Source organism: Elephantulus edwardii, unplaced genomic scaffold (genome assembly GCF_000299155.1).
Source record: "Elephantulus edwardii isolate Elephantulus edwardi_28Jun2011 unplaced genomic scaffold, EleEdw1.0 scaffold00209, whole genome shotgun sequence".
Lineage (NCBI taxonomy): Eukaryota > Metazoa > Chordata > Mammalia > Macroscelidea > Macroscelididae > Elephantulus > Elephantulus edwardii.
The window spans coordinates 5094386-5118956 of NW_006399959.1; the positions used below are offsets into that span (position 1 = coordinate 5094386).

At 48.9% G+C, this 24571-nt stretch overlaps 2 protein-coding genes across 2 annotated transcripts; one reads left to right on the forward strand and one right to left on the reverse strand.

The window, feature by feature from the left end:
* Nucleotides 1-794: 794 nt before the first annotated feature.
* MSLNL (mesothelin-like) lies at nucleotides 795-24476 on the forward strand. Its single transcript, XM_006897505.1, has 16 exons — nucleotides 795-930; nucleotides 1748-1849; nucleotides 2507-2615; nucleotides 3488-3608; nucleotides 18924-19009; nucleotides 19140-19266; nucleotides 20041-20225; nucleotides 20827-20917; nucleotides 21059-21209; nucleotides 21450-21637; nucleotides 22035-22190; nucleotides 22269-22396; nucleotides 22968-23098; nucleotides 23407-23501; nucleotides 23813-24085; nucleotides 24408-24476. Exons 1-16 carry the CDS (start codon nucleotides 795-797, stop codon nucleotides 24474-24476), a joined length of 2148 nt encoding a protein of 715 aa, XP_006897567.1.
* Nucleotides 10678-11148, reverse strand: LOC102855431 (claudin-6-like). Its single transcript, XM_006897468.1, has one exon. The coding sequence runs from the start codon at nucleotides 11146-11148 to the stop codon at nucleotides 10678-10680; it is 471 nt and encodes a 156-aa protein (XP_006897530.1).
* Nucleotides 24477-24571: the final 95 nt, after the last annotated feature.

Sequence of the window (24571 nt, forward strand, 5' to 3'; positions counted from 1 at the left end):
AGTCCATATCCCCTATTTGCTCTTATCTAGAGGAACTTGCCCCCCACCCCTCCCATCTGGAGCCTGTGCCCTTCATTACTTCTTGTCTGGAGGTTCCTGTCCCTACCCGTGGATCAGGACTGTTCTAACAAGAGAAGAGTCAGAAACACAGAAGTGTCCCTCCATGACCCCATCTCTGCCCTCCAGATAACCCCTCCCCCAAGTGTCAAGTAGCTTTTGAAACTCCAGAATATCAGTAACAGGGCTAGGGACCTCCAGGAAGACCCACCACCACCACCACCACCACCACTCAGCAGGGCCAGGAACTGGGTTCAGTGGTCCCCTGGGAGAGCAGAGGGCAAGCATGACCATCAGAAGGGAACAGTAAGATGAGATTACCTGGCAAGGGTCAAGGGCAGAGTGTACAGAGCAGCACAGGTGGGTAGACAAGGTGAAGGGTGGGAAGGCAGTTTGGCCAGCTTCAGAACACATACAAGTCCATCTGCGCAGGCTCCAACTGTGGTGGGCAGGGTCTCAGTTGGCCGTGGGAATTGAGCAAGACTTCTAGGAGTGGGCAGAGGCAGAAGTTCCTGGTCTAGTTCCTGGTCGCATGTGTGCCAGCAACAAAGACCAGCTGCAGCTCCAGCGCTGGAGGGAGGAAGCTGACCACATGTGTCCACACCTGGCACTGCATTTGACCCACGTGTGGCCAGCAAGCCTGATGGGCACACACCAGGCATCTGGTACAGAGCAGTGCTGGCCACAGACAGCATGTCGTGCGCGTGTTCACTGCAGCCCAGGGCCTCGGGGGCAACATGGCTGGGTGGCTGCCAGCCGTGAGCTCAGCCTCCGCCAGTTCTCCTGGGGCGGGGAGCAGGTGCCCGCTGTGCCTGGGGCCCCCAGGGGCGGCACTGAAGCGTCAAGTCTCCACCTCGCAGTGGATCCTCAGGAGTGGGTGGCGAGACACAGGGCAGTCGCGTGCTGCCCTTGGTTGAGGCATGGAGGAGCCTGGGAACCTCCGAATCCCCAACCTATGTGGGCCATGTGGTGGGGGGCTCGGCAGCACATACTGACAAAGGCCAGCAGGGTGGGCTGGGACCTCCTCTTTTCCTCCTCCCCATCCAAGCTTTGAGCTTCAGGTAAGACTGTTGACTGGGCCTCTCATAGCCCAGGGCAGGTGGCTGGGCCCCCTCTGGACCTCAGTTTTTTCCCAGCAGAGGTAGGGGATTACCCACCAAAGCTTGGAGGTACAGAGCTGGACTGGCCAGTCTCCCCGATGCCCATCGGTCTTCCTAGACCCTCAACCCCCACACTTCAGGCCTTTGGAATCAGTAACAGGCTCTGGGCTCCGGACCATTACTTAGATCCCACCCAAGGCTGTAGGTCCATAGGGGTGGAGAGGGGCAGGGTCTGCCCGGGAATTGCGAGAGGGGTGCAGGGAGAGAATCCGTGGGTGATCTGATTTCCCAGTCTCTGAGCCTGTGGCTGCTGCCTCCCCCTCCCTGTTTGTCCCTTAATTGGAGACACAGCAGCCACTATCTGGGTCCCTTGAGTCCCGACCTGTGATAAGAAGGGCCCCAAGTTGGCCCGCCCCCTCCCTGCTGTTCCCTTTTGTTCCAAAACGTCTATTGTTTGTGGGGTTTGCACTTCAAAGAGGAGGGAGGTGGCTGTAGCTGCAGCCCTGTGGCCCCCGTGAGGCACTCCCTGGCTCCAGCTGGGCCGAAAAGGTGGAGGGGGCTCTGTGTTTCCTCCTTGTGCTCCCCTCCAGCTCATCCAGCAGCCCCTGCTTGTGACCCAGGTCCTTCCCGCCCTGGAACAGCCTCATCCAGGACCATCTTCACCAGCCAAGTAGCCATGGGGCCCTGGACTGGTGAGAAGGCCCCTGTGGGGAGAGCCCTTGGGTGGGGTTCCCAGAAAATGAAGGATGGGGACCCTAGCTGCTGGGTTGACGTAGCCCCCCAGGGACACAGCACCAGCCACCGGGTAGATCGGGAGGCAGCCTTTGGGTGGTGGAGCTCACTCTCTCAAATCCCTGCTCCTGGGGCTGCTGGAGACACATCTTCATTAACTATTATGGGGCTGGTGAAATGTGGGGGCGTACACCCTACTTCTGGGCAGGGGACTCAAAGCAGAAATGTGAACAAAATCTCAGCCCGTGGGAGTTCATTTCGACTCTCAGCGACCCCTGAACAGACTAGAACTGTCCCCATGGTTTCTGAGGCTGTGTGTCTTTACAGATGACTGCTTTATCTTCTGCCCAAAGAGCTGCCTGCTGACTTTTCAATTGATAGCCAAATGCTTTAACGACCTCACCGCCAGGGTTCCTTGGAACATGGACCAGACCTCCCCACCCCTGTCTCCTTCCTTGAGGCCCAGAGCTGAGGGAGCCCCTACTGATGCGGGGAGGTGTTGGCATTTGAGCACACACCACCAAGAGCGCCTCAGTACCAGCCCGGCCTTCCCTGGCTCCACGGCACTGAGATGGGCTGCCTGGTGCCCCCAGCGCTCACAACCAGTTCTTTCCCAGGCACTTTGGCCAGCCTCCTGGTGGTGCTGACCACCCACTGCTCACATCTGCAGGCCGTGGACTTCTTCCAGGGTGGTCTGGATGAAGACAGGGTCAGCCAGTGGGTCAGGTGAGTGCCAAGCTGAGTGTGAGCCCTGAGAGTGGGTGCCAAGGGCCCAGTGGATGCTTACTCCATGCTCTGCCAAGGGGCTTACTCTGCCTGCAGTCGGATGCCCCAAATATGAATAACCAGACTGCTCCTCTTCACTGACCTTCAGTTGTCACCTGGCTATGACTGTGGCCTTGTTGTTCCACATTCCAGATCCTAAGGCTCTGCCCAAAGACTCTATGTCCCCTTCCTTTTGTCTTTCTATCCATCCCCAGACTGCCTGGCTGTCCCCACCTTCCCTGGGTTGACCAGGTCAAGTGTCTCAAGTCAGACTAGGCAGGCACAGGCTGAACTGAGAGGAGCCTCCATGTAGGGAATTCTTGTAGATGCATGAAGGCTCGGCCCGGTCCATCCTCTAAAGCCTATTACTCAGCCTTCACGTGGAGCCACGGAGGGCTAAGCTGCCTCAAAGGGCAGTGAATAAATGCTTGAGTGAATAAATGAGTGAGTAAAGCAGGGGTCACGTTGGAGTCCTGACAGCACCTTGGACCCCAGTCGCAGGGGCTATTCAGGTGGAAAGGAAAGAAAGAAGAAATGAGTGGATCAGTGAGTGAATAAATAGATGAGTCGAGTAACTGATGCCCGAGTGAGCAAAGCAACAGCCCCTTTTGATCTCCACTGGCAGCTTGAAGCCCAGCTCCAGGAGGAGCTGAAGGAGGGAATGAGTGAATGAATGAATGAATGAATGAATGAATGAGAGAGAAGCAGGAACCAGCCTTGCATCCTGAGTGCTTCTGACCAGTAGTCCCGGCCCCTCAGTGCTGGGAGATGCCCAAGGCACCGTTGTCCCACAAACCACAGCCCCTCATCACATCTGCCTTCTCTCTGCCCAGTGCCAATGCCTCTGTCCTGCATGGCTTCTGGTGCCAACCGGCCAGCCACTTGAGCAGGGACCAGCTGTCAGCGCTGGTCCAGAGGATGGAGACCCAGCAGGTGAACCTGGAAGCCTGGCAGGTGAGCACCCCAGATATCAGGGTGGGGGGATAAACCACCATTTTGTCACATTCTAAAATGAGTACGTATGCACACCTGGAAATTCTGAGTCCCGGCGACCCTCGAGTGGAGCGTAGACTCGCCCCACAGGGTTTCTGGCACTGTGGTCTTTGTGGAAACCAATAGCCTCATCTTGCTCTTGCACCTGGTGGATTCAAATCCCCCCACCCTTTCTGTTTGCAGCCAAACGCTCTAGCCACTTTGCCACCAGGGCTCCTTTGGAGTTTATATAATTGTGAGAAATGGCAAAGTGCAGAAAAGGCAAAAGTCAAGCGGCCTAGTGTTTAGGCAGTCTGTAAAGCTGTCTGCCGCTGGTGACGTGCGGGCGGGGATGGGTTCCGTTCACCACAACCCTGAGGACAGGGCAGAACTGCTCCACAGGGCTCCTGAGGCTGTAAATCCTCACAGAAACTGACCGCCAGCCTCCTCCCTCTGAGCAGCTGGTAGGTTGGAACCACTGACCTTCCGCTTGGCTGTTGAGTGCATAACCCCTGCACCACCAGGTCTCCTGGGAGAGTAGCAGGAAAACGTGATGCCTGCTAGCTCTGCTGCCCAGCCACCATCATGGTCAGCAATCTGATCTCCTTTCCCATCTTATCCCTCCATGTCCATTCAGTGTGGCTGGGATTTAACAAAGAAAAAAATCAAACCCAACTCCTATGTGTCAGAGTAAAATTGTGTTCCTCCAGGTTTTGTTTTTTCTTTTACTACCTTTTTGTTGTGATTCGGATGGAAGTTTACAGAGCAAATTGGCTTTTTCCATTCAGTGGTTCCTATGTGTTGTGGCACTGATTGTAATCTTCAGGGTGCTGCAGCACTCTTCCCAGGTCCTCCCTGTGTGTCCCCTCTCCATACTTCTTTCCTCTTCCTTCATGCTTTGGGTGCTTTCTCCTTGCGTAAATGCTGTTCCTTGGTCTGGAATGGTTGATTGTTGTTGTAAGAAGTTTGTTCCTTGGCCTTACTGATCACCTTATAGGCCTGCCTAATGTTTAACCGAAAATTGAGTCACAAATGTAAGCTCAGCTCCAAGCTTGAAGGATGACTAGGCAGCAGAGTCTTAAGATTACCTTCAGGCCTTTATTCCAAGCCACCTCTGGGGGACTTGAACCCCCAACCGTTAGGTTAACAGTCGAGTGTGGTAATGGTTTGTCCCATGTGGGGAATCTCATACCCTGTGTATCTACAAGTAGCAAAGGCTGTCAGGTTGGCCCTAACTCCTGGGGGGCCATGTGTCAGGGCAGAACTTTGTTCCACGGGGTTTCTGATGGCTGACTTTTCAGAGATAGTTTGCCGGGTCTTTCTTCTGAGTCACCTCAGGGTGGACCCAGGCCTCTAGACTTCCACTTGGAGGCAGATGTTGTGAACCATTTGCACACAATCTGGGGTAACAGGCAAGTAACTGAATGTCTTCCACCCTCCATGAGGACAAGGTGGACCCTGGAATCAAACTTTCTCAAGAAGTACCAGGTTTAAAAGCTGGTGAGAGAATCCAGCTTGCCAGAGTTTTCACTTTGTGTTCTGTGTTGAGTGTTGAGGTGGCCCTGTTCTTTTCTGTTATAAATATCATAGAGGGTAAAAACCAAAATCTTTAGCGTCGAGTCAATTCAGACTCACACCAACCTCATAGGACAGAGCAGAACCGCCCCACAAGGTCTGCAAAGCTGTCATCTCTCCTAGATCGTCCAGTGATTAAAACGCTGGGCTCCTAACTCCACAGTGCGGCCGCTCTGCAGGAGGAAGGTGAGCAGGCTCATCCTGTGAGCACTCACAACCTCAGAAACCCTCTGGAGCAGTTCTACCCTGTCCTGCAGGGTTGCTGAGAGTTGGAATTGACTCCAGGGCGACAGGTGGAATCTTTATGGAAGGAGACAGTCCCATCTCTGCACAGCTGGTGGGTGAGTCTCCGACTTTTCAGTTAACAGCCGAGTGCTCCCTTCAGTACCGCGCCTCGCTTCAGTATCCTGGGAATGGCGTAGGTGTTACCTGAGTGGTGACAGTCTCCTTAAAATGAAGTGAGAGAGGAGCCTCAGAGAGGTCCGGTTCTGGTGTGTTCTGGAACCTGGTTCTGGTGCACTGTTGTGTCCTAGAATGTTCACACCCAGTGAGAAAGGAGGCCCACCCTGCCCCAGATCCACTCACGTAGGTGACTGAGTAAGAGAAAGGGCCCCTCTAGGTACCTGCTGCTAAATTGTCTTCTGGAAGTTTCTATTACATCTTGGTTATCCCATAACACATGAGAGGACTGATTTGACCCTATCTTAGCCTATCTTAGGCATCTTAACTCAAAGACCAAACAATGTTGGCAACTGAGAGTAAATGTTGCCATGTCAATTGTGACTAGGAGTTACTCCCAGGAAGGGGGCTCCTGTCGGGTGAGGAGGCGCACCTTAACCGTCTACCCACTCCCCTCCACGCTCTATGGGGACCTCTTTTTTATTAACTTTTTCTTTGAATGAAAATTAACAAAGCAAACAACTTATCTTTTTTCTTTTTAATTAAATTAATTTTAATTTTTAAAACAATTTTAATTGTCATTTTAATGAACGTTTACAGAAAAGTTGGATTTTCATTAATTCATTGTTGGACAGTTTCCTCCCGTTCTGCCTTCCCTCCCCCTCCCCAGTCCACTTTGCAATGTATTTATCTTTTTACTTATTTCTTTTTTATTTTATTATTTTTTTTGTTGTTGTGTATCATCGAATCGGATCCGATTGGTACAGAAGGAGATTGCTCCTCCTCCTCGAACAGAGCATCTGATAGATTCGAACTTGTGGCTTTGGGATTGCAGCGAAGCTACTTGCCACTAGGCCACCAGAACTTCCTTGCAATGCACTTCTAATTCCGGACTAATGTCATACATAAAATGTCTGTCCAGTCATATATTCCTTTTAAACAGTTCTTTCCGTCATCTGTTCCAAGGCCAAGCTCATTATCTACCCACTCTCTTCCTAGTTTCCCCCAACCCTCTATGTCACTCCCACTTTATAATAGCAATGTTACGCAGTATTTTTCTTTTCGTGACTGAGATATTTCATTCTGCATAACATCCTCCAGGGTCATTCATGTTGTGTGATGTTTTACAAGTTCTTTTTTTTTTTTAGTGCTGCATAGAATTCCATTGTGTCAACAAACTATAGTTTTTCTGTCTATTAGTTTGTTGATGGACACTTGGGGTGCTTCCATCTCTTCACTATTGTGAATAATAAACATGGGTGTGCATATATCTGCTTAGGTGGCAGCTCTGGTTTCTTTAGGGTATATTCCCAGTAGTGGAATTGCTGGGTCAAATGGTATTTCTATTGCCACCTTTTTGAGAAAGCGCCACACTGTCTCCCATAGTGGTTGCACCATTTTACACTCCCACCAACAGTGAATGAGGGTTCCAATCTCTGCACAACCTCACCAGCATTTGCTGTTTGCCGCTCTACTGAACTTTGCTATTGCTGTTAATTTATCTTTTTTTGTCCTGTTGAGTGCAATCCCCACAGCAAAACACTTGCTGCGTCTTATCTATGTTGACTGTTTCCATTCATATTTCTTCACTACCTTTTCTCCCTTTGGAGTTTTCTCCTTGGGCAACGCTTCCCTCTTCATCTCATCTGGTTGACTGTTCTGATGAGCAAGTCCCTCCTGGGTGATGCTGTCACCTCGCAGTCCTGTCTATCATTCGAGTGGAAGTTGCATCACGGGTTGAATTCAGTTCTAGGCCTGAAGGATGTCTCAAAATCATAGTGTCTCTGTCTACCTGGTAAGTCTGGTCATAGTCATGAGTCTCGTCACTTTTTCTCCCACTCCATCTAGAGCTTTCCTGTGACCCCTTTCCGAGTGGCTGGTAGTGGTAGCTTGGCACCAACCAGTTCTTCTTGCCTGAGTCCTAGAGGCTCAGGTTAAGGGCGTCTTGCTTCACTATTACCTTAGGAGATAAATACTTTTATGAGATGACTTATTTTTAATGTTTGAGGTGTCTTCTTACATCTTCCTACCAACAACCTTTGATTGGCTATACATATTATTTTTATTAATTTTAATGAACATTTACAGAGATTCTGGATTTCCATTCATTCATTGTTGCACTTTTCTCCCTTCCCAGTCCTCTCCCCCCCCCCGCCAATTTCTTATTAGAAATCCGTTTGCAGAGGAATTAAACTGATTTTTGTGTGTTGAGCTTTTTTAAAAAATAATTTTAATGAACATTTAAAGAGATTTTGGATTTCCATTCATTCATTGCTGCACTTCTCTAACCGCCCAGTCCTCTCCCCCCCCCCGCCAATTTCTTATTAGAAATCCGTTTGCAGAGGAATTAAACTGATTTTTGTGTGTTGAACCTTTTTGTATGTTGTCCACTGCACTTAGTTGAAATAGTTGTATCCTGTAATTTTCTTGATGAGTTTTTGTGCATGTTAATTGCAAGCTGTTGTCTGATGTCTTTAGTTCTCTGGCCAAAAAAAATCTTCTTTAATGTTTCTTATTGGGCTGGTATAGTCTTCACAAATTTGTTTAATTTCTGTTTATCTGGAAATGTTCTAATTTCATCATTATATTTGTTGGACAATTTTGTTAGGTAGGTATGCACTTCTTAAGTTGGCATTTTTCTATTTTTATATGTGATCACATTGCCTTCTTGCCTGCTTGAGAGAAATTTTTGCTGAGAAATCAGGGCTTAGATTTATTGCTTTTCCTTTTAGGTACCTATTTGTTTGGCTTTTAAATGATCTATTTGCAGCGTTCTTTAATTTTGCAACATTTAATTATACTATAGCTTTATTGTATTGTCTTTAATTTTGTTATCTCAATACTACTAGTTTTGTAAGATAAATTGGGAAGTATTCCTCTCCTCTTCCTTTTTCCTAGAAAATATTTTAAGGAATTGGTGTAAATTCTTCTTTAAACACTGGGTATAATTATCCAGTGACGCTCCTTGGATCTGGAAAATTTTTATTTGAAAAATTTAAGTACAAATTCAATCTCTCTCTCATTCCCATTGAGTTGGAGCCAATGCATAGTTTCTGACGCTGTAAAACGCACAACAGGATGACAGGAGACTGGTCCTCTTTCTCCTGTGGACCTGGTGAATTAGAATTGCCAGAGAGGCACAGCCTTTTGGCAAGAAGCGTAGCTCCTTACAATTTATGCCATGGCATGTTGCATATGGTGTGAGTTGTGGTTGTTGTTATTATATACCATTGAGTTGGAATCAACCCATAATAGACCCTCCAGGGGTTTCAGAGGCACTAAATACACTTGGGGAGATTGCCCGTCTTTCTCACATGGATCAACTGGTAGTTTGTGGTTTTGTTTTTTGGTTTTTTTTTTAGTTTGTGCTTTTTTAAGGAATTGGCTTATTTCACCCAATTTTCCAAATGTCTAGCTGGAGAGTGTTCAGAGAACTTTTTAAAAATTAATTTCAATGAACATCTACAGAGATTTTGGACTTCCATTCATTCATTGTTGCACTTTTCTCCCTGCCCACCCCACCCCCACCCCCAGTTCGTGATTGGCTATAATTTTTTTAAAACAAATCCTTCTTTTTTTTCCTTGTTGTGTGCCAAAAGTTGGATTTGACTGACACAGAAAGATATAGCCCTTCCTTCTCTGGTGGATTTGAACTGTACACTTTCAAAATTGCAATGAAGCTTCTTGCCACTAGAGCTCCTAGCTGTATTTATTTTTAACTTTGTATTGTGATGTGGGTAGCAGTTTACAGACAAATTGATTTTTGACTCAGTAATTCACACTGAGCACATTTTGTTTTGTAACATCGATATGATTCTCATATTGTAACAGCACTCTTCCCACTTCATCCTTGTGTCTCCCATTTCCACTCCTCCTTCTTTCCCATCCCTTCCTGCCCTCTGTGCTTTCTTTCTGGCAAATACTGCCCTTTGGTTTTATGTGGTTGGTTGATCAACTGTCTTTACAGTGTTGTAGACAGCGCAAGACTGCATTTTCTTTTTTTTTATATAATGGCAAAATGTACAGAACACAAACATGACCGTTGTAAAAATTTTAAAGCTCACACTTCTGTGGCATTCATTATGTGCCAAACTGTGCAATAATAACCACTACCTAGTTCCAGAACATTCTATCATCCCAAAGAGAAACCCTGATCTAGTATCTCACTTTTCTAATGCTGCTATAATGGAAATAACTTGAATGGGCAACTTTAACAAACAGAAATTTGTTCTCTTACCATTTCGGAGGCTGGAAGTTAAAGGTACTAGCTCTGGGTGAAAGACAATCTCTGTGTGTCTCTTGACCTAAGAGGTTCTAGTGTGGGAACCTGAGTCTGCAGGACATGCTCCACTCCTGGTTCCACCCACCCACACACCCCTTATAAAACAATTTATTAACTAAACACTAAACTGGCCAAGTAAACAGTGTGCAGGGGAACTTGGGGGGTAGGTGGGTGTCCAAGGCAGCTGGGATTTGGGGAGGGTCTGTAGCAAGGGGCAACAATAGGGGCAGGGGTTGGGGTTAGACTAGGGGATGAGTTTCTTTAGTTTCTGTAGTTCTAGAAGTAGATGCAAAAGTCCCAGGGTGCATTCAGCAGTATTTTTGCAATCTAGGAGGACATCCCAGCAGTGGTGTCAGAGAACAGTTCCATACTGGTTTGTGTGTGCTCTAGGGACCCCTGCGTCTTACGGATGAGCTGATTCAGAAACTCAAAAGAATCCTATCTTTGGCTCTATACAAGATGAGAACAAGGCACCAGCAGTGTGGGAAGTCATCTTCTCAAGGGAGTTGGCCACTGAATAATAAAAATACTCCCCCCAAATCAGCAAAAAATCAAAAGAAGAAAGATAAACCCATCCATCCCCAGTGCTGCTGAGGATCACTGCCTGAAGAGGCTCCAGCTTTGGGGGGAAAGAAGGGCTTGCGGTCAGGGAGCTGCCACACCCTCACCCTTATTACACATAATTTTGGGTGCCCAAGGCTAAGGGGTGCCCTGTGGAGCAGAGGCTGAGTAGTGTGCCATATATTGATTGGTGCTTCAGGATCCCCCCGAGGGACACATGCAGCTGACTTCTGTCTAGCAACAACAGGCCAGAGGCACCAGCTCCTTCTTCTGAGCCTCAGCCACCAAGGGGCTGTAAAAGTCCTGGATGATGGAGTTGGCAGTCCAGCAGGTCAGGATGAAAGCCAGCATACCTGAGATGATGAAGATGATCCCGGAGGTGAGCATCAGACGAATCTTGACATCCTTGTCCTCCACACACGTGGTACACTTGGCCCCTGTGATGTAGACCTGCAGGCCACGCAGGGCGACCAGGAGGGGGATGACGCAGAGGGCACAGGCAACCTGCAGGTTCTGGGACAGCAGCGAGTCGAGTCGTACGCCTTGCATCTGGCCAGCCCCTCCCCACATGACCTGGGCCACCGTGATGCTGCTGCTGCTGAAGGCGGTCACCTTCCACATGGGCAGGGTGCAGGACACCAGGGCATTCACCCAGTCGAGCAGCGTCAGGACGAGTCCCAGGATCTGAAGGTCAATGGAGGCCATGGTGAGGAGCCGAAGCTCTGTGGAGAATAGAGAGATTGGTAGGAGGAGGCACAAAGTCCCCTTCTTCTTTCTTGGTGGTGGTAGTCTGATGTCTGCTTGAAGCTTTCTGGTATCACAAGTTTTGTTGTATATCATAGAGCCAAAACTAACACATAGCTGAGCCTCCATCAGGTTTTCAGAGGCAGTGAATCTAATGTGAGCAGATTGTCCATCTTTCTCCTGTGGAGCAGCTGGTAGATTTGAACTGTGTGTCTTTACATCAACAGTGAAACTCCCTACCAATGAGTGACCAGAGTTCCCCAGACATTGATCAAAGATACAGCCTAATCCTGTAAAATGTATTCTGCCTCATTAACACAATTGCTTCATTAATGTAAAAGTCTAGGGTTTGCAACATGTAGAATAATTACATCAGAGCAAAAAAGGGGAGTGATTACATCAAGTCACAACTATTGGAGGATGATTGTATTACATGAAAATGATGACCACATTATATCCCCTACACCACAAAACGAGAGGTGGTGACATTATGTTACAAAGTGTAGGGTGGTTACCTCATGTCAAACACTGGAGGATAAAGACATCATACTGAAAATTATGGTCTAGCCATGTTGGAATATTACAGGGACACAGTTTAATCTATAATATCCAATAAACTGTCACTCCATATTCCCAGCCTCAGCCAATGTTAATTTATTTTGTCTGTATGGATTTGCGAGACAACTCTCCTGGCTTAGTACTAAGAAGGTGCACTGCCAACCCAAAGGCAAGTGGTTCAAATCCACCAGCCTCCCCGCAGGAGAAAGATGGGTAATCACCTCCTGTGTGAGTAACTGCCTCTGAACAGCAGCTCAGTGATGAGTCCATGTACATAACAGCAACATGGATTGCCTGTTCTAGAGATTTCATGGAAGTAGAATTATCTAATAACTGAATTTTTGTGTCTTGTTTCACTCAGTAAACTGTCTTCAAGACTAGTTGTGCTGTGGCTTTTAACAATGCTTCAACCCTTTTTGTGGCTGAGATGTCAAAACTGCCCCTCATCTCACTAGCCTATGCCAGGAAATTTGGAAGATAGTTTCCTGGGAGAAGATCCATGTTTGTTCTCATTTCCTAAAAAGGTGACCCAACTGAATGTGGATATTATAGAACATCATTCATATCACATGCAAGTAAAATCTTGCTGAGGATCATTTAAAAGTGACTGAACTTGAATATTTACAAAGAACTTCCAGAAATTCAAACTGGATTCAAAAGAGGCTTTGGAACAAGGGATATCATTGCTGAGGTCAGATAGATCTTGGTTGACAGCAGAGAATACCAGAAAGATTGTTGTTATGTGCTGCCGAGTTGCTTACAGCTCATAGTGATCCTGTTTGTACAACAGCTCTGAACCCTGCTCTATCCTGAGCCACCCTTATTGTCCCTGACAGACCTACCCCCATTACCCCAGTCACTGAGTCAATCTATCTCCTTGAGGGTCTTCCTCTCCTGTGTTGTCCCTCCACTCTCTCAAGAATGATGTCCCTCTTCAAAGACTGGTCCCTTCTTGTAATATGTCCAAAGTATGTCAGATGGAGCTTCAGAATCCTTGCCTCTAAGGAGCAGTCTGGTTTCACCCTCTCCAGGACAAACCTAGGTTTGTTCTTCTAGCAGTCCATGGCATTTTCAATACTCTTCTCCAGCACCACAACTCAAAGGCATCAATTCTTTTTCTATCATCCCTAGTCATTGTCCAGCTTTCTGATGCATAGCAAGTAATTGCAAAAACCATGGCCTGGATCAGGTTCATCTTAGACTCCAGAATGGCATCATTGCTATGATAGCAGACTTTCCCAATGCAATTCATCCTTTGATTACCTGGCTGCTGGTACCAAGAGTGTTGATTGTGGAGCCAAGGAAACGGAAGCTGTTAACAATCTCAATCTCTTCATCATCTATTATGATGCTACTTATCATCCCAGTTGTGAGAATCTTTGTTTTCTTGATTTTTTAAAATTATTATTTTTTAGTTTTTTTACTTTTATTGTATTATTTTTACGTGTACCGTCAAATCAGATCTGACGGGTACAGGAGGAGATTGCCCCCTCCTTCTCCAGCAGAGCATCTGGTGGATTGTTTTCTTGATGTTGAGCTTCAATCCCTCGTTAAGGTTGCAGATGTTTGCATGTGTTTTATTGACTATGCAAAGCATTTGATTGACTCTGTGGATCATAACAAATTATGGCTAACACTAAGAATGGAAATCTGAGAATACTTAATTGTGCTTATATGAAACCTATCCAAAGTTAAGAAGCAGTCATCCAAACAGAACAAGGGAAACATGATTTACAATCAGGAAAGGTGTGTCAGGGTGGTATCTTGTTTTCACTTCTGGTGACCTATTGTTGTTTTTGTATTCCATCGAGTCAGAACCAACTGAAAGCTGACCATCTAGTGGGTTTTCAGGGATTGTAAATCACATAGGAGGTGATCGTCCATCTTTCTCCCACAGAGCAGCTGCTAAATTTGAAGCAAATGCCTCTGGGTTGGCAGTGCAGCTCCTTACCCACTGTTGTTGTTGTTGTTGTTGTTATGTGCTGTTGAGTTGCCCATGACTCATTGCGACCCTATGTACAACAGCCCTAAATTCTACAGTATTCTGTGCCAGTCTCACTACCTCTGACACACCTGCCCCCATTATTACTCCAGTCACTGAATCAATTCATCTCATCGAGGGTCTTCTTCTCCTGTGCTGTCCCTCCATCCTCCCAAGCATGATGTCTCTCTCCAAGGACTGGTCTTTCCTTGCAACATGTCCAGAGTAGGTCAGACGAAGCCTCAGAATCCTTGCCCTAAAGGAGCAGCCCAGCTTCACCCTCTCCAGGACAAACCTGTTCTTTTCCTTGCAGTCCATGGTATATTCACTACTCTTCTCCAACACCACAGTTCAAAGGCATTAACTCTCCTTCTATCATCCCTAGTCATTGTCCAACTCTCCGATGCATAGCAAGTGATTGCAAAGACCATGGCATGTATCAGGTGCACCTTAGTCTCCAGATTGACATCTTTGCACTTCAGCACCTTAGAGAGGTCTTTACAGTAGACTTTCCCACCGCAATATGTCTTTTAATTTCCTGGTTGCTGTGGATCCTGGTTGACTGTGGATCCAAACAAACCAAAACTGTGAACAATCTCAGTCTCTTCACCATCCAATATGATGCTGGCAATTGGCCCAGTTGTGAGAATCTTTGTTTTTTTGATATTAAGTCTCAATCCATACTGAAGACTGCAGTCCCTGACCTTCCACAGCAAGTGCTTCAGGTCCTCTTCAGTTTCAGCAAGCAAGGTTGTGTCATCTGCATAACGCAAATTATTGATGATTCTTCCTCCAATCCTGATGCCACACTTCTCCTTATAGAGGCCAGCCTCCCGGATAATCTGCCCTGCATACAGGTTGAAAAGGTATGGAGACAGGACACATCCCTGGTGTATACCCTTCCCAGTTTTGAACCATGCAGTGTTTCCTTGCTCTGTTCTGACGACTGCCTCCTGGTCCAAGTATAGGTTTCTCATTAGCACGATCAAGTGTTCTGGGATTCCCATTCTTCTCAGAGTCAGCCACAGTTTGTTATGATCCACATGCCTTTGCATCATCATTTCCCTGTGGTGGTTTAGTGGTAAGAAGCTGCACTGTTAGTGCAAAGGCAAGCAGTTTGAGTCTACCTGTCGATGGTATAAAGATGGGCAGTCTCTTTCTTTTAGATTTACAGTCTCTGAAAACTCACTGAATGGTCCATAATGAGTTGAATGGCAATGATTTAGGATTTGGTTTGTTGTTGTTTTTTAAAAATTAAAACTGCACTGAGCAAATCATTCAAGAAGGTGGACTATGTGCAGAAGAATGTGCCATCAGTATTGGAAGATGACTCACCAGCAACCTGTGTTACCAGATGACACAACTTTTCCTGCTGAAAGTGAAGAAAACTTGAAACACTTCCTGCAGAAGACCAAAGACTACACATCCTTCAATATGGATTACATCTCACCACAAAGAAAACAAAAATCTTGACCAGTGGACCAATAGGCAATATTATGACAGATGGGGGGAAAAAGATTGAATTTGTCAATAATTTAATTTTACTTGGATCGACAACAAACACCCATAGGAGCAGCAATCAAGAAATAAAAAACGTGTTGCATTGGGGAAAATCTGCTGTCAAAACCTCCCCAGGGTGTTACAGAGCAAGGAAACACTAAGGTGTGCCTGACCCATGCTACGGTACTTAAAATTGCTTTGTATGTAGCTGAAAGTTGGACCACGAATAAGGAAAATCAAAGAAGACTTGATGCCCTTGAATTGTAGTTTTGGTAAAAAACAAACTGCCAAAAGGACAAACACATTTGTCTTGGAGGGAGAGCAACCGGGGTCCTCCTGGAGGCAAGAATATAAAAACTTTGTCTCACATACTTTGGGCAAGTTTTCAGGAGGGACATGTGTTATGGGTCAACTATGGTTCATAGCAACCCTGTGAACAATGGCTCTGAATCTTCCCCTGTCCTGAGACAACCTCATCATCTCTGACACACCTGACCCCATTGCCACAGTCACTGTTAATCCATCTCATCCAGGGTCTTGCTTTCCTGCACTTCCAAGTATGATGGCTTTCTCCAAGGACCAGTCCCTCCTGACCATGTTCTTGCACCCAAGAACCAGGCAGTGTTTTGTTCTGTTGAACCTGGGGTCTGTGAGTCACGACCAACTCAACAGTACCCAACCAATATCCCATTGTGTGGGTGAACTACACTCTGTTTCTCCATCATCTGCTAGTGGACATTTGGGTTGTGTCCACCTTTGGGCTCCTGTGAACAGTTTTACTAGTTATCCTTCTATTTTTATGATGATGGTCTTATACAGTATTTGTCTTTATGAGACTGAGTTAATTCACTCAGAATAATGCTCACCAGTCTCTCCCAAGTTATGTAGTATTTTTCAAAATAGTTGCTCCTGAGTGCTGCAGAGTATTCCATTATGTGAATGCACCACAATCTCTCAATCCATTCAGTTGTAGTTGGACATTTGGGCTGTTTCCATGATCTTGTGGTGGTGAATAAAGATGTTATGAACATAGTGCACAGGTATCCATTTGTGTCTCAAGTTCTAATTTCCTTGGGGTTTATTCCTGGTGGTAGAATAGCTGGGCCATATGGAGTTTCTATGTTCAACTTTCTGAGGAAAAGCCATACTGTCTTCCAGAGCGGTTGTACCATTTTACAATCCCACCAACACTGTATGAGAGCTCCAATCTCTCCACATCCTCTCCCAACATTTATTTATTACTTGCTGCCCTGTTAAACTTTGGCACTGCTACTGGGGTGAGATGGTATCGCATTGTGGTTTTGATTTGCATCTCTCTTATTGCCAGTGATTTTGAACATTTCTTCCTGTGTCTGTTGGCCATCCGAATGTCCTCCTTTGTGAAAAGTTTTTCCATGTCTTTTGCCCATTTTGTAATTGGGTTATCAGCCTTTTCTTTCCGGAGGCCCAGGAGTATGCTGTAAACTTTTGTTATGAGACACTTATCTGAAATGGTATTGCAAATGTTTGTTTCCAGTTGAAAAAGTGGGAGGGTTTTTTTTTTAAGAAGCCACAACATTGAACTTTTTTCCTTTTTGTATTATGATTTGAGTGAAAGTTTACTGTGCAGATTGGTTTTCCATTACACCATTCATACACATATTGTTTTAGGTCATTAATGAAAATCCCCACAACATGACCACACTCTTCCCACTTCCTCCTTGTGAGTCTCATTTCCTGCATTCTGGGCTTTGTCCCTGAGCAAATGATGTCATCTTACATGGTGGCTTATAGTTGCTTATTTTAGGAAGTGAGTGCCTCTCTGGTGTTATTGTTCGGTCTGTAGGCCTGCCTGTCTATTGTTTTGGCTGAAAGCTGAGCCACAGGAGTGAGTTAAGTTACAGGCTTGAAGGATGATTAAGGGCTTTAGTCTCAAGAGTTCCATCAGCTTCTATCAAACCAGTAAGCCTGGATGTTTTATAGTTCTGAATTTTGTTCCATGTGTTTTTTGGCCACTGTATCCAAGGTCTTTTACTACCAAGTCTTTCAGAGTGTCCTGCAGTGGTAGCTGGGCACCGTCTAGTGCTTCTGGTCTCTAGACTTCCTGCCATCCAGACAATCCTGATCCACAGTGACCCTCTATCCAGTTTCTGAGGCTGTAAATCTTTATAGGAGGAGATGGCTCACCTTTCTGTTTTGGAGCAGCTGGTAGATTTGAACTGCCGACCTTTCAGCTAGCAGTCTAACACTCTTCACACTGTACTACCAGGGCTCCTTTCTGTTCTGTGAACCTGTTTTATTTCTTTATTTTTTTTAATCAAGTCTGGGGATCCTCTGTCTCTTTAGTGTGAGATGGATCCATACACATCTCTCAGGATCGTGGTTTGTAAGTCTGTTTCTTCATCTTCCTCTCTCATCTCTCCATCCTTCAACGGACTGGTTCTGTCTCTGGGTGGGTGGGGTATCTAGGAAGCCCAGTTTGAGTCCTCGTCAACGTGAGGGACAGATAATAATGTTGTTGTTGTTGTGGTGGTGGTGGTGGTGGTGGTGGTGGCATCAGAACTAACTCATAGCTGACCCTCCAGTGAGTTTTCAGAGGCCATTTAATCACATAGGAAGAGATTGCCCATCATTCTCCCATGGAGCATCTGGTGGATTTGAACTACATGTCTTTGGGATTACAATGCAGCTTCTTGCCATTAGGTTTCCAGAGTTCCTCAATAATAGCACTAGAACACTCATTTTTGTGCTCACTGCCAATGCTGCTCTGGTTTCTGCTTTTTTACTGATATACTTCGGCCCCCTGCCCCTTGCCTTTCTTTTGAAATTTAACCAAAACAAAAACCAGTTTCATTGACTAGATTCTGACAGACTAGCCCTGCCCCACAGGGTTTCTGCGGACGAAAATCTTTCCAGGAGCATCCCTGCCTCATGTTTTTTCATCGAGCTGTGGGTGGGTTCAAACTGAAGATCTTTTTGTTAAGCAGCTCAGTCCTTTCACACTGTGCTAACTGAGCTCCTTGTCAATGCCCATGAGTCAGAGCTATCCTGCCCTTTTCTTCCCCCATCTCCCAAAGGGTGGTGGTCTTCACTGGGATTCCCACTGGGGATGGGTGTTAGGATGGGGTATCCCAGGAGCACTCAGTCTGAGTTGGCCTCCACAGTGTTAGATTTGGGCTGAGCTTTGAAAATCAGGAAGCCTGAGCTGGCTGGGGCCCTGGTGGTCTGGTGGGTTAAACCTTGGACTGCTAACCGAATGGTCTGTGGTTTGAGTCAATCACCTGCTGTTGGAAGATGGGGCAGTCTGCTTCTGTGAAGATCACAGTCCTAGAGACCATATGCAGCAGTTGCACTCTGTCCTCCAGGGTTGATGAGTCAGGATTGAGTGGACAGCAGTGGGTTTGGGCTTTGAGGTCCAAGAACGCAGGCAGCTGTGGCTGGGAAGAGTGGGATGTGCGGAGAGGGTGCTGGGGTCTAGGCTGGGGTGGGAGGCTGGTGAAACTGAGGACTGAGACTGCAGGGGGCCACCTATGGTTTTCAGAAGCCCCCTCCCCCAGGGGTCTGCATGGGGGTCAGAGGCCTGAGCCTGGCACAGGGTAACTCCTGAAGTTCTTTTGTAAATGGGGAGACTGTTGCTGTAGTCCCAGCCAGAGGGAAATATGGAGGGGCCTGTGAGCCGGGGGGCAGGCAGGAGGAATGACCCCCATGCCTTGCCCAGCTCAGCTGCCTGGCCAACCTCGTGGGGCACCAAGGCCTCCAGGATGACTTTGAGCGACACCCTCCAGATCTACTGCTGTTTTATGAGTGAGTGCCTGCCTGCCCTCCTCCCCTGAGCCATGCTGGCCTCCTCCTGGGGCAACCCCCTCCTGTGTGTCCACTCTGGAGGGAGGCCAGCCCTACCCTCCTCAACAGATGTCATGCTGCCCACTCATAGCCTGACCCAGGTGCCAGGAGAGGACTGCCAGGCTTTCACACGCCATGCAGGACAAGGGAACACGGAGCTGCTGGCCAACCTGCCGGACCAGAGGGTTGCCCTGCGCCGCAAAGCCCTGGGCTGCCTGGTAGGTGCTGTGGAGGCCCCTGGCTTCACCCCAAAGACATTACATACCTCTCTCCACATAATCTTAAAAACTTTGACAAGAATCTACCTCTTTAAAACAAATATTTTATTTGTACAGTCATACATGGTAAAAATTTCTCCAGAAATTATATTTAGAAAAAATGAAATATTAAAACATGCTTTTGTTATTTTTGTATGTGGTTGGGGTTCCCCCCTTTACTTCTCTAATACAGACAATTAACTAGCTAATCTTTTAAAAGTTGTACTTTGAACACTACAAAAACAAACATTAATTAGACACAGAATTGCCTTTAAAATCACTTTTAATAGGAGAGCTGAACACTGTGTCAAATGCAAGAATGATTCCCCATGGTGGTCAGTGTTTGGTGGAGCTCCCCGATTAAAACAAGCTTGGAAGCAGGAGTGACATCCACTTTTGAAATAGCTTGCTTCCGAAAACTCTATGAAATTGGAGAAACGATGAAAGTTATACAAATGATTAGGTCTTTCGTTCATAGGGGTTGCTATGAGTCAACGGCAATTAACAACAACAATAGGAGAAATAAAACTGAAGAATATAATGGTAATGATTATAATAAGTGAACTAAGTAGCAGTTACTGATCACTCTTTTTCTAGGCCAGGTGCTTGAAAACATTTACGCTTCACACTAATCCTGTGAGATAATTATCATTCCCACTTTATGGATATGCAAGTTGAGACTTGAAGGATTTTAGGCAAGTTCTACAAGATTATAGTTAATAACTGAATTTGCAGGGGGGACCACGGCTCCGTGCCCCAGATCTGCTGCTGCTCGGGAGTCTGGTGTGCGACATGGACGCGGCCAGCATCGCGGCAGCTGACCCTCATATTCTACAGAACCTGCAGCGCTGCCCACGACTGACGGTGGCTCAGCAAGATGCCCTCAACACACTGCTGGCCAGCGGGAGGACCGCGCTTGGGTGGGTGGTGGACCACACTCTGGTGGGCTGCAGGGGCACTGCCCTCTGGTGGGCGGGAGTTTAGAGGTGCTCCAGTGGGCGGGGCTTCAGAGTGATTCCCGCCCACACTCACCCAGGACTTCCTGGGTTTGGGCCCCAAGGACGCGTGTTCACGGACCTAGTGACGTCTGGGGTAGCGGTAGTGGTGGAATCTGCAGTCAATTGTTCATCTCCCTGCTGATTCGAATCACCCAGTGGTGCTGCAGAAGATGGGAAATCCTTTCCCATGCAATTTACAGCCTTGCAAACCCAATGAAGTGTCCACTAGGAGTCTCTTCTGACTGTAAGAGAGGCTGACCTCTGACACGAGCTCTGAGCCACCTCTCAATTTATAGGGCACAGGGTTTATGGAATAGAGTGGCAGCTTCTTGAACTCCAACCTCTGAGCCCCTCAGCTGGGGTGTGCCCGTACAGGACTGACCTTCAAATTGGACCATCCTATGGGCTCCAGCTCAGGAGTAAGGGTCCCAAAATGGGTCATCTGAGCAGCTCAGGGAGGAGCAGGCAGTGGTGGGACTGGACATTGCCCCGGGCCCCCACAGCCTCCCGTCCTGCACACCAGGTCCCCGGGCTCCTGGACTGTGGAGGGCCTTCAGGCCCTGGGACCCCTGGCCACTCACATCAGCCCCCGGCTATGGATGCAGGTACCTGAGGTAGGACACTGTCCCAGGAGGGGGCAGGGCACAGAGAGGCATCCAGTGGCCCTCTCCAGTCGTATCCCAGGGGTCATGAGGTCTGCCTGTAGGAACAAGTGGTCAGTGGCCAGAAACAGAGCTGTCACAGCTGTGCCCCAGGCCATAGGCCTGGACTTCTTCCGCAGCACAGTGGCCTCATACCGGGAGGGGCAGCTTAGCCCTCGAGACATCAGAAACATCAGACAATTTGTCACCAGCTTCCTTGAGGCCAAGGCTGAGGGGGAGTCACCAAGGCCCAGACGGGGCACAGGTCAGTGGCCCCCAAGGCTGGTGACGCTGCCCTCCCCCTGCCAGAGTCGCCTGGTGAGGGCAGCCTCCACACCAGCTCCAAAGCTCAGGGGTTCACACTCGGCAGAGGGCTGGGATGGGGGCTCAAGTTCAGTGGGGCTGGGTTTGAGAGCAAAACTGGGGCCAAGAGTAGAGGCTAGTCACACGGAGGGGTCAAGGATGGGCTTCGAAATCTGGACACCACCTGGCCTCACCACCACAGGGAGAGCCTGTGTCCATGGGGACATCACAGCGGCCACCCTTCGGGACGACCTCTTCTTGGTGCGCTATGACTGCCCACAGCTCGAGTCCTGCCTGGGCAGCCGTGTGCTGCGGGCCAACCTGGATCCCCTGCTGCAGCAGCCCCTGCCCGCCGAGTGCCAGCGTGTGGTCAAAGCCAAGCTCTGCCAGGTGGGTTGGGCCAGAGGGAGGTGGGGCTGAGCTGGGCCAGGTGTTCAGGACAGCGAGTGGTCAGGGCTGAGCTGAGCCCGTGGGCCAGGGGTGGGGAGGTGGGGTGGAGGGTAGGGAGGATACTGAGCTGGTTGGGTGGGGCAGTAGGTGTTTAGGGCTGAGCTGGGTCGGGTGGATGTGGTAGGGGGGTTGAGGGATTGGGGTGGGGCAGTCAGGGCAAGGGGGCAACCTGTGGTTAGGGTTGCGGTGAGGTGGGCAGGGATACCAGGTGAGCAGGCCTGAGCTGAGCCCAGTAGATGAATAAAGCTCTGTAGAGGATGGCAGGCAGGACTATCCACCCAACATCCCTCCTACTCCACAAGGTCAACCTGACCTCCCGGCCCACCCACCCTTGCAGATCTATCCCCGTGGCATCCCGGAAGACCAGCTAAGGCTCATCACTTCGTTGGTCTACCTGTACTCTAGCTCTGAGATTGGCCAGTGGAACATCACTTCCCGAGACACTGTCCTGGCCCTGCTGGCAGCCAATGTGGCCCTGGATAACCAGACAGAGGTGTGGCGGCGGGATGGAGCCCCTGAACCCATAGCCCTGGGCATCATCCACTGACCCTGCCCCCACCCCTACCCTCAGGCTGTGCTGCAGAAGTTTCTGGACCACAATGGCACGCTCACTGGGCCCCTGCTTGTGGCCATTGGAGGCACTCGCCTCTGCTGGATGAGTCCCAGGCAGATCCAGACAATCAGGCCCTCTGAGTTCCGGTGAGACCTCCACCCTGAGGCCCCTCTGCCCCATCCCCAACCAATCCTGCCAGCTAGGAGTACCAGGCCGGAGTCAGTTCCATCCTTAGGCTGACAAGGACCACAAAGGAGAAACTGAGGCTTAGGGAGAGTATACTAGCCTCCCTCACCCCCAAGCAACAATTATAGAAGACTGAAAGCCTTAATTAAACAACAGAAATTCGTTCTCACAGGGACCTGGAGGCCACAAGTTGGAATTCAGGGTGTGAGTAGGACCATGTTCCCTCAAAGACTTTGGGGAGTGTCCAGCATCACCCTAACCTCTGTCCCCTTCCTTTGACAGCATCTTCTGTGTTCTCTAAAGACACTGTCATTGAGTTAGGGCTGGGCCCACTCCAGTGTGGCCTAATGTAGCTGATTTCCCATTTTACAGACACCCTATTTCCCAGTCAGGGTGCAGGCTGAGTTTCTGGTGGATGTGAATTTGGGGGGCACCATTCATCCTACTACAAAGGTCAAGGGGAGAGTAACAATCAAGCTGAGCCTCCAGAGGGTGGGGCCCTCCAACCTGATCACTGGTCTTGACCCCCAGGCTGGCTGGAGCCCTGGACATCTCTGCCTGCCCGCAGAGCCGCAAGAACGTGCTCTATGCTAAGGCCCGTGAGGCCTTCAGGGGCACCAGGACCCCGGCTGCCTATTACCGCTTCATGCGCCCCTATCTCGGTGAGCCCCCTGCGTGTGAGCCTGTGTGCTTGTATGCATGCTGCTCCCAGGTTTGCCCTGAGGGCATACGTGAGCTCTCCGTCCAAGATGCGCCCTGTGTGTGCATACACTCACGCTCAGGTTCGCCCTACGTGCGTGCGCGCGCGTGTGTACTCCCGCCAGGTTCACTCTGGAGTGCAGGTGCTCTCCCCAAGTTCACCCTGCGTGCATACGTACGTACACACACACACACACACACACACACACACACACACTCTTCCTGCTTTGCCCTTCCTTCTGACTGCCGCTCAACCCCTGCCCACCTCCAGGCGGCGCCCCAGTGGAGGAGCTTCAGCATCTGGCTCAGGCTAATGTCTCCCTGGACATCGATACTTTCACCAACCTCAATCCCCGAGTGTTGCAGGTGGGACTAGGTCTCCCCGCTGCAGGCAGAGTGTGGTTGGGCTCCCCAGAGCTGCAGGGCACAGACCCTCCATCCCCAATTCCCTTGGATGCCAGAGCCTACAGATCGTGAGGCACTGGAATATATTCTGCAGCTGTGCCCGGCTTTCAAAGCAATCCCTACACATCCACTGCCGGAGAGTCTACTCCTGGGGACCCTGTAAAACAGAGTGGAACTCTCTGGGATTCAAGCCCCCCCATTCACACTGGTCTTCCCAAAGCTAGCCCCTGAGGGAACTGTGTTCCCCACCACCACCAGCTGTTCTCCCACAGAGCCTAAGTGTGGACAATGTGACCACGCTGCTGGGCCAGAACGTTGGCGACCTGCAGAAAGCACGCAGCCACCCCACCATCAGCTCCTGGCTTCGAAGTCTCAACCGCTCAGCCCTGGGCGAGCTGGGCCTTGACACCGATGTCTCCAGCACCACCCATCCAGCCTTCGTGACTGGGGGCACCCTGAGTACCAGGCCTCGACCACCCCTCGCGGTCCAGCCCTCAGACCTGCCTGGAAGTGGAGCCGAGGCCTCCAGTTCAGGTGTGCTCCGTGTACCTCACTGCCCTCTGCTAGTTCTAGTGGGTGCCCCCTCCCAAGGTCCTCTGTGGGCTGGCTCAACTAGCGTCATTGGCCTCCCAACTCCTTGCTCCTGGTCTTGACCTGTGTGGCTGGCACCTCATTCACCTTCACTGCCCGCTGAGTAATTTGGGAGTGTAATCACAGCAGAGAGACAGGTGTGATAGGAACTCCTGGAGAGGGGAAGGTCCTTGTTTGATTGCTTTGCATTCTAGAAGGGGTAGACTGTGGCCCTGGGAGGGGCTGCCTGCATGGCCCCAGCCAGGACTGATGAGTACCCCTCTGTGTCCGCTTCAGGCAGCCCTCGGACAGCCCTGGGGTCCCTGCCACTTGCTCTGGTCCTGCCCTCTGGTCTCCTGTGGCTGATGCACTGGACAACCCCAAGCCCACCAAAGAGTGCAGTTTTTTCAGTCAGACGGTGCTTCCGCAGTGCATGCAGGGAAGACAGGCCTTGTGCTCAG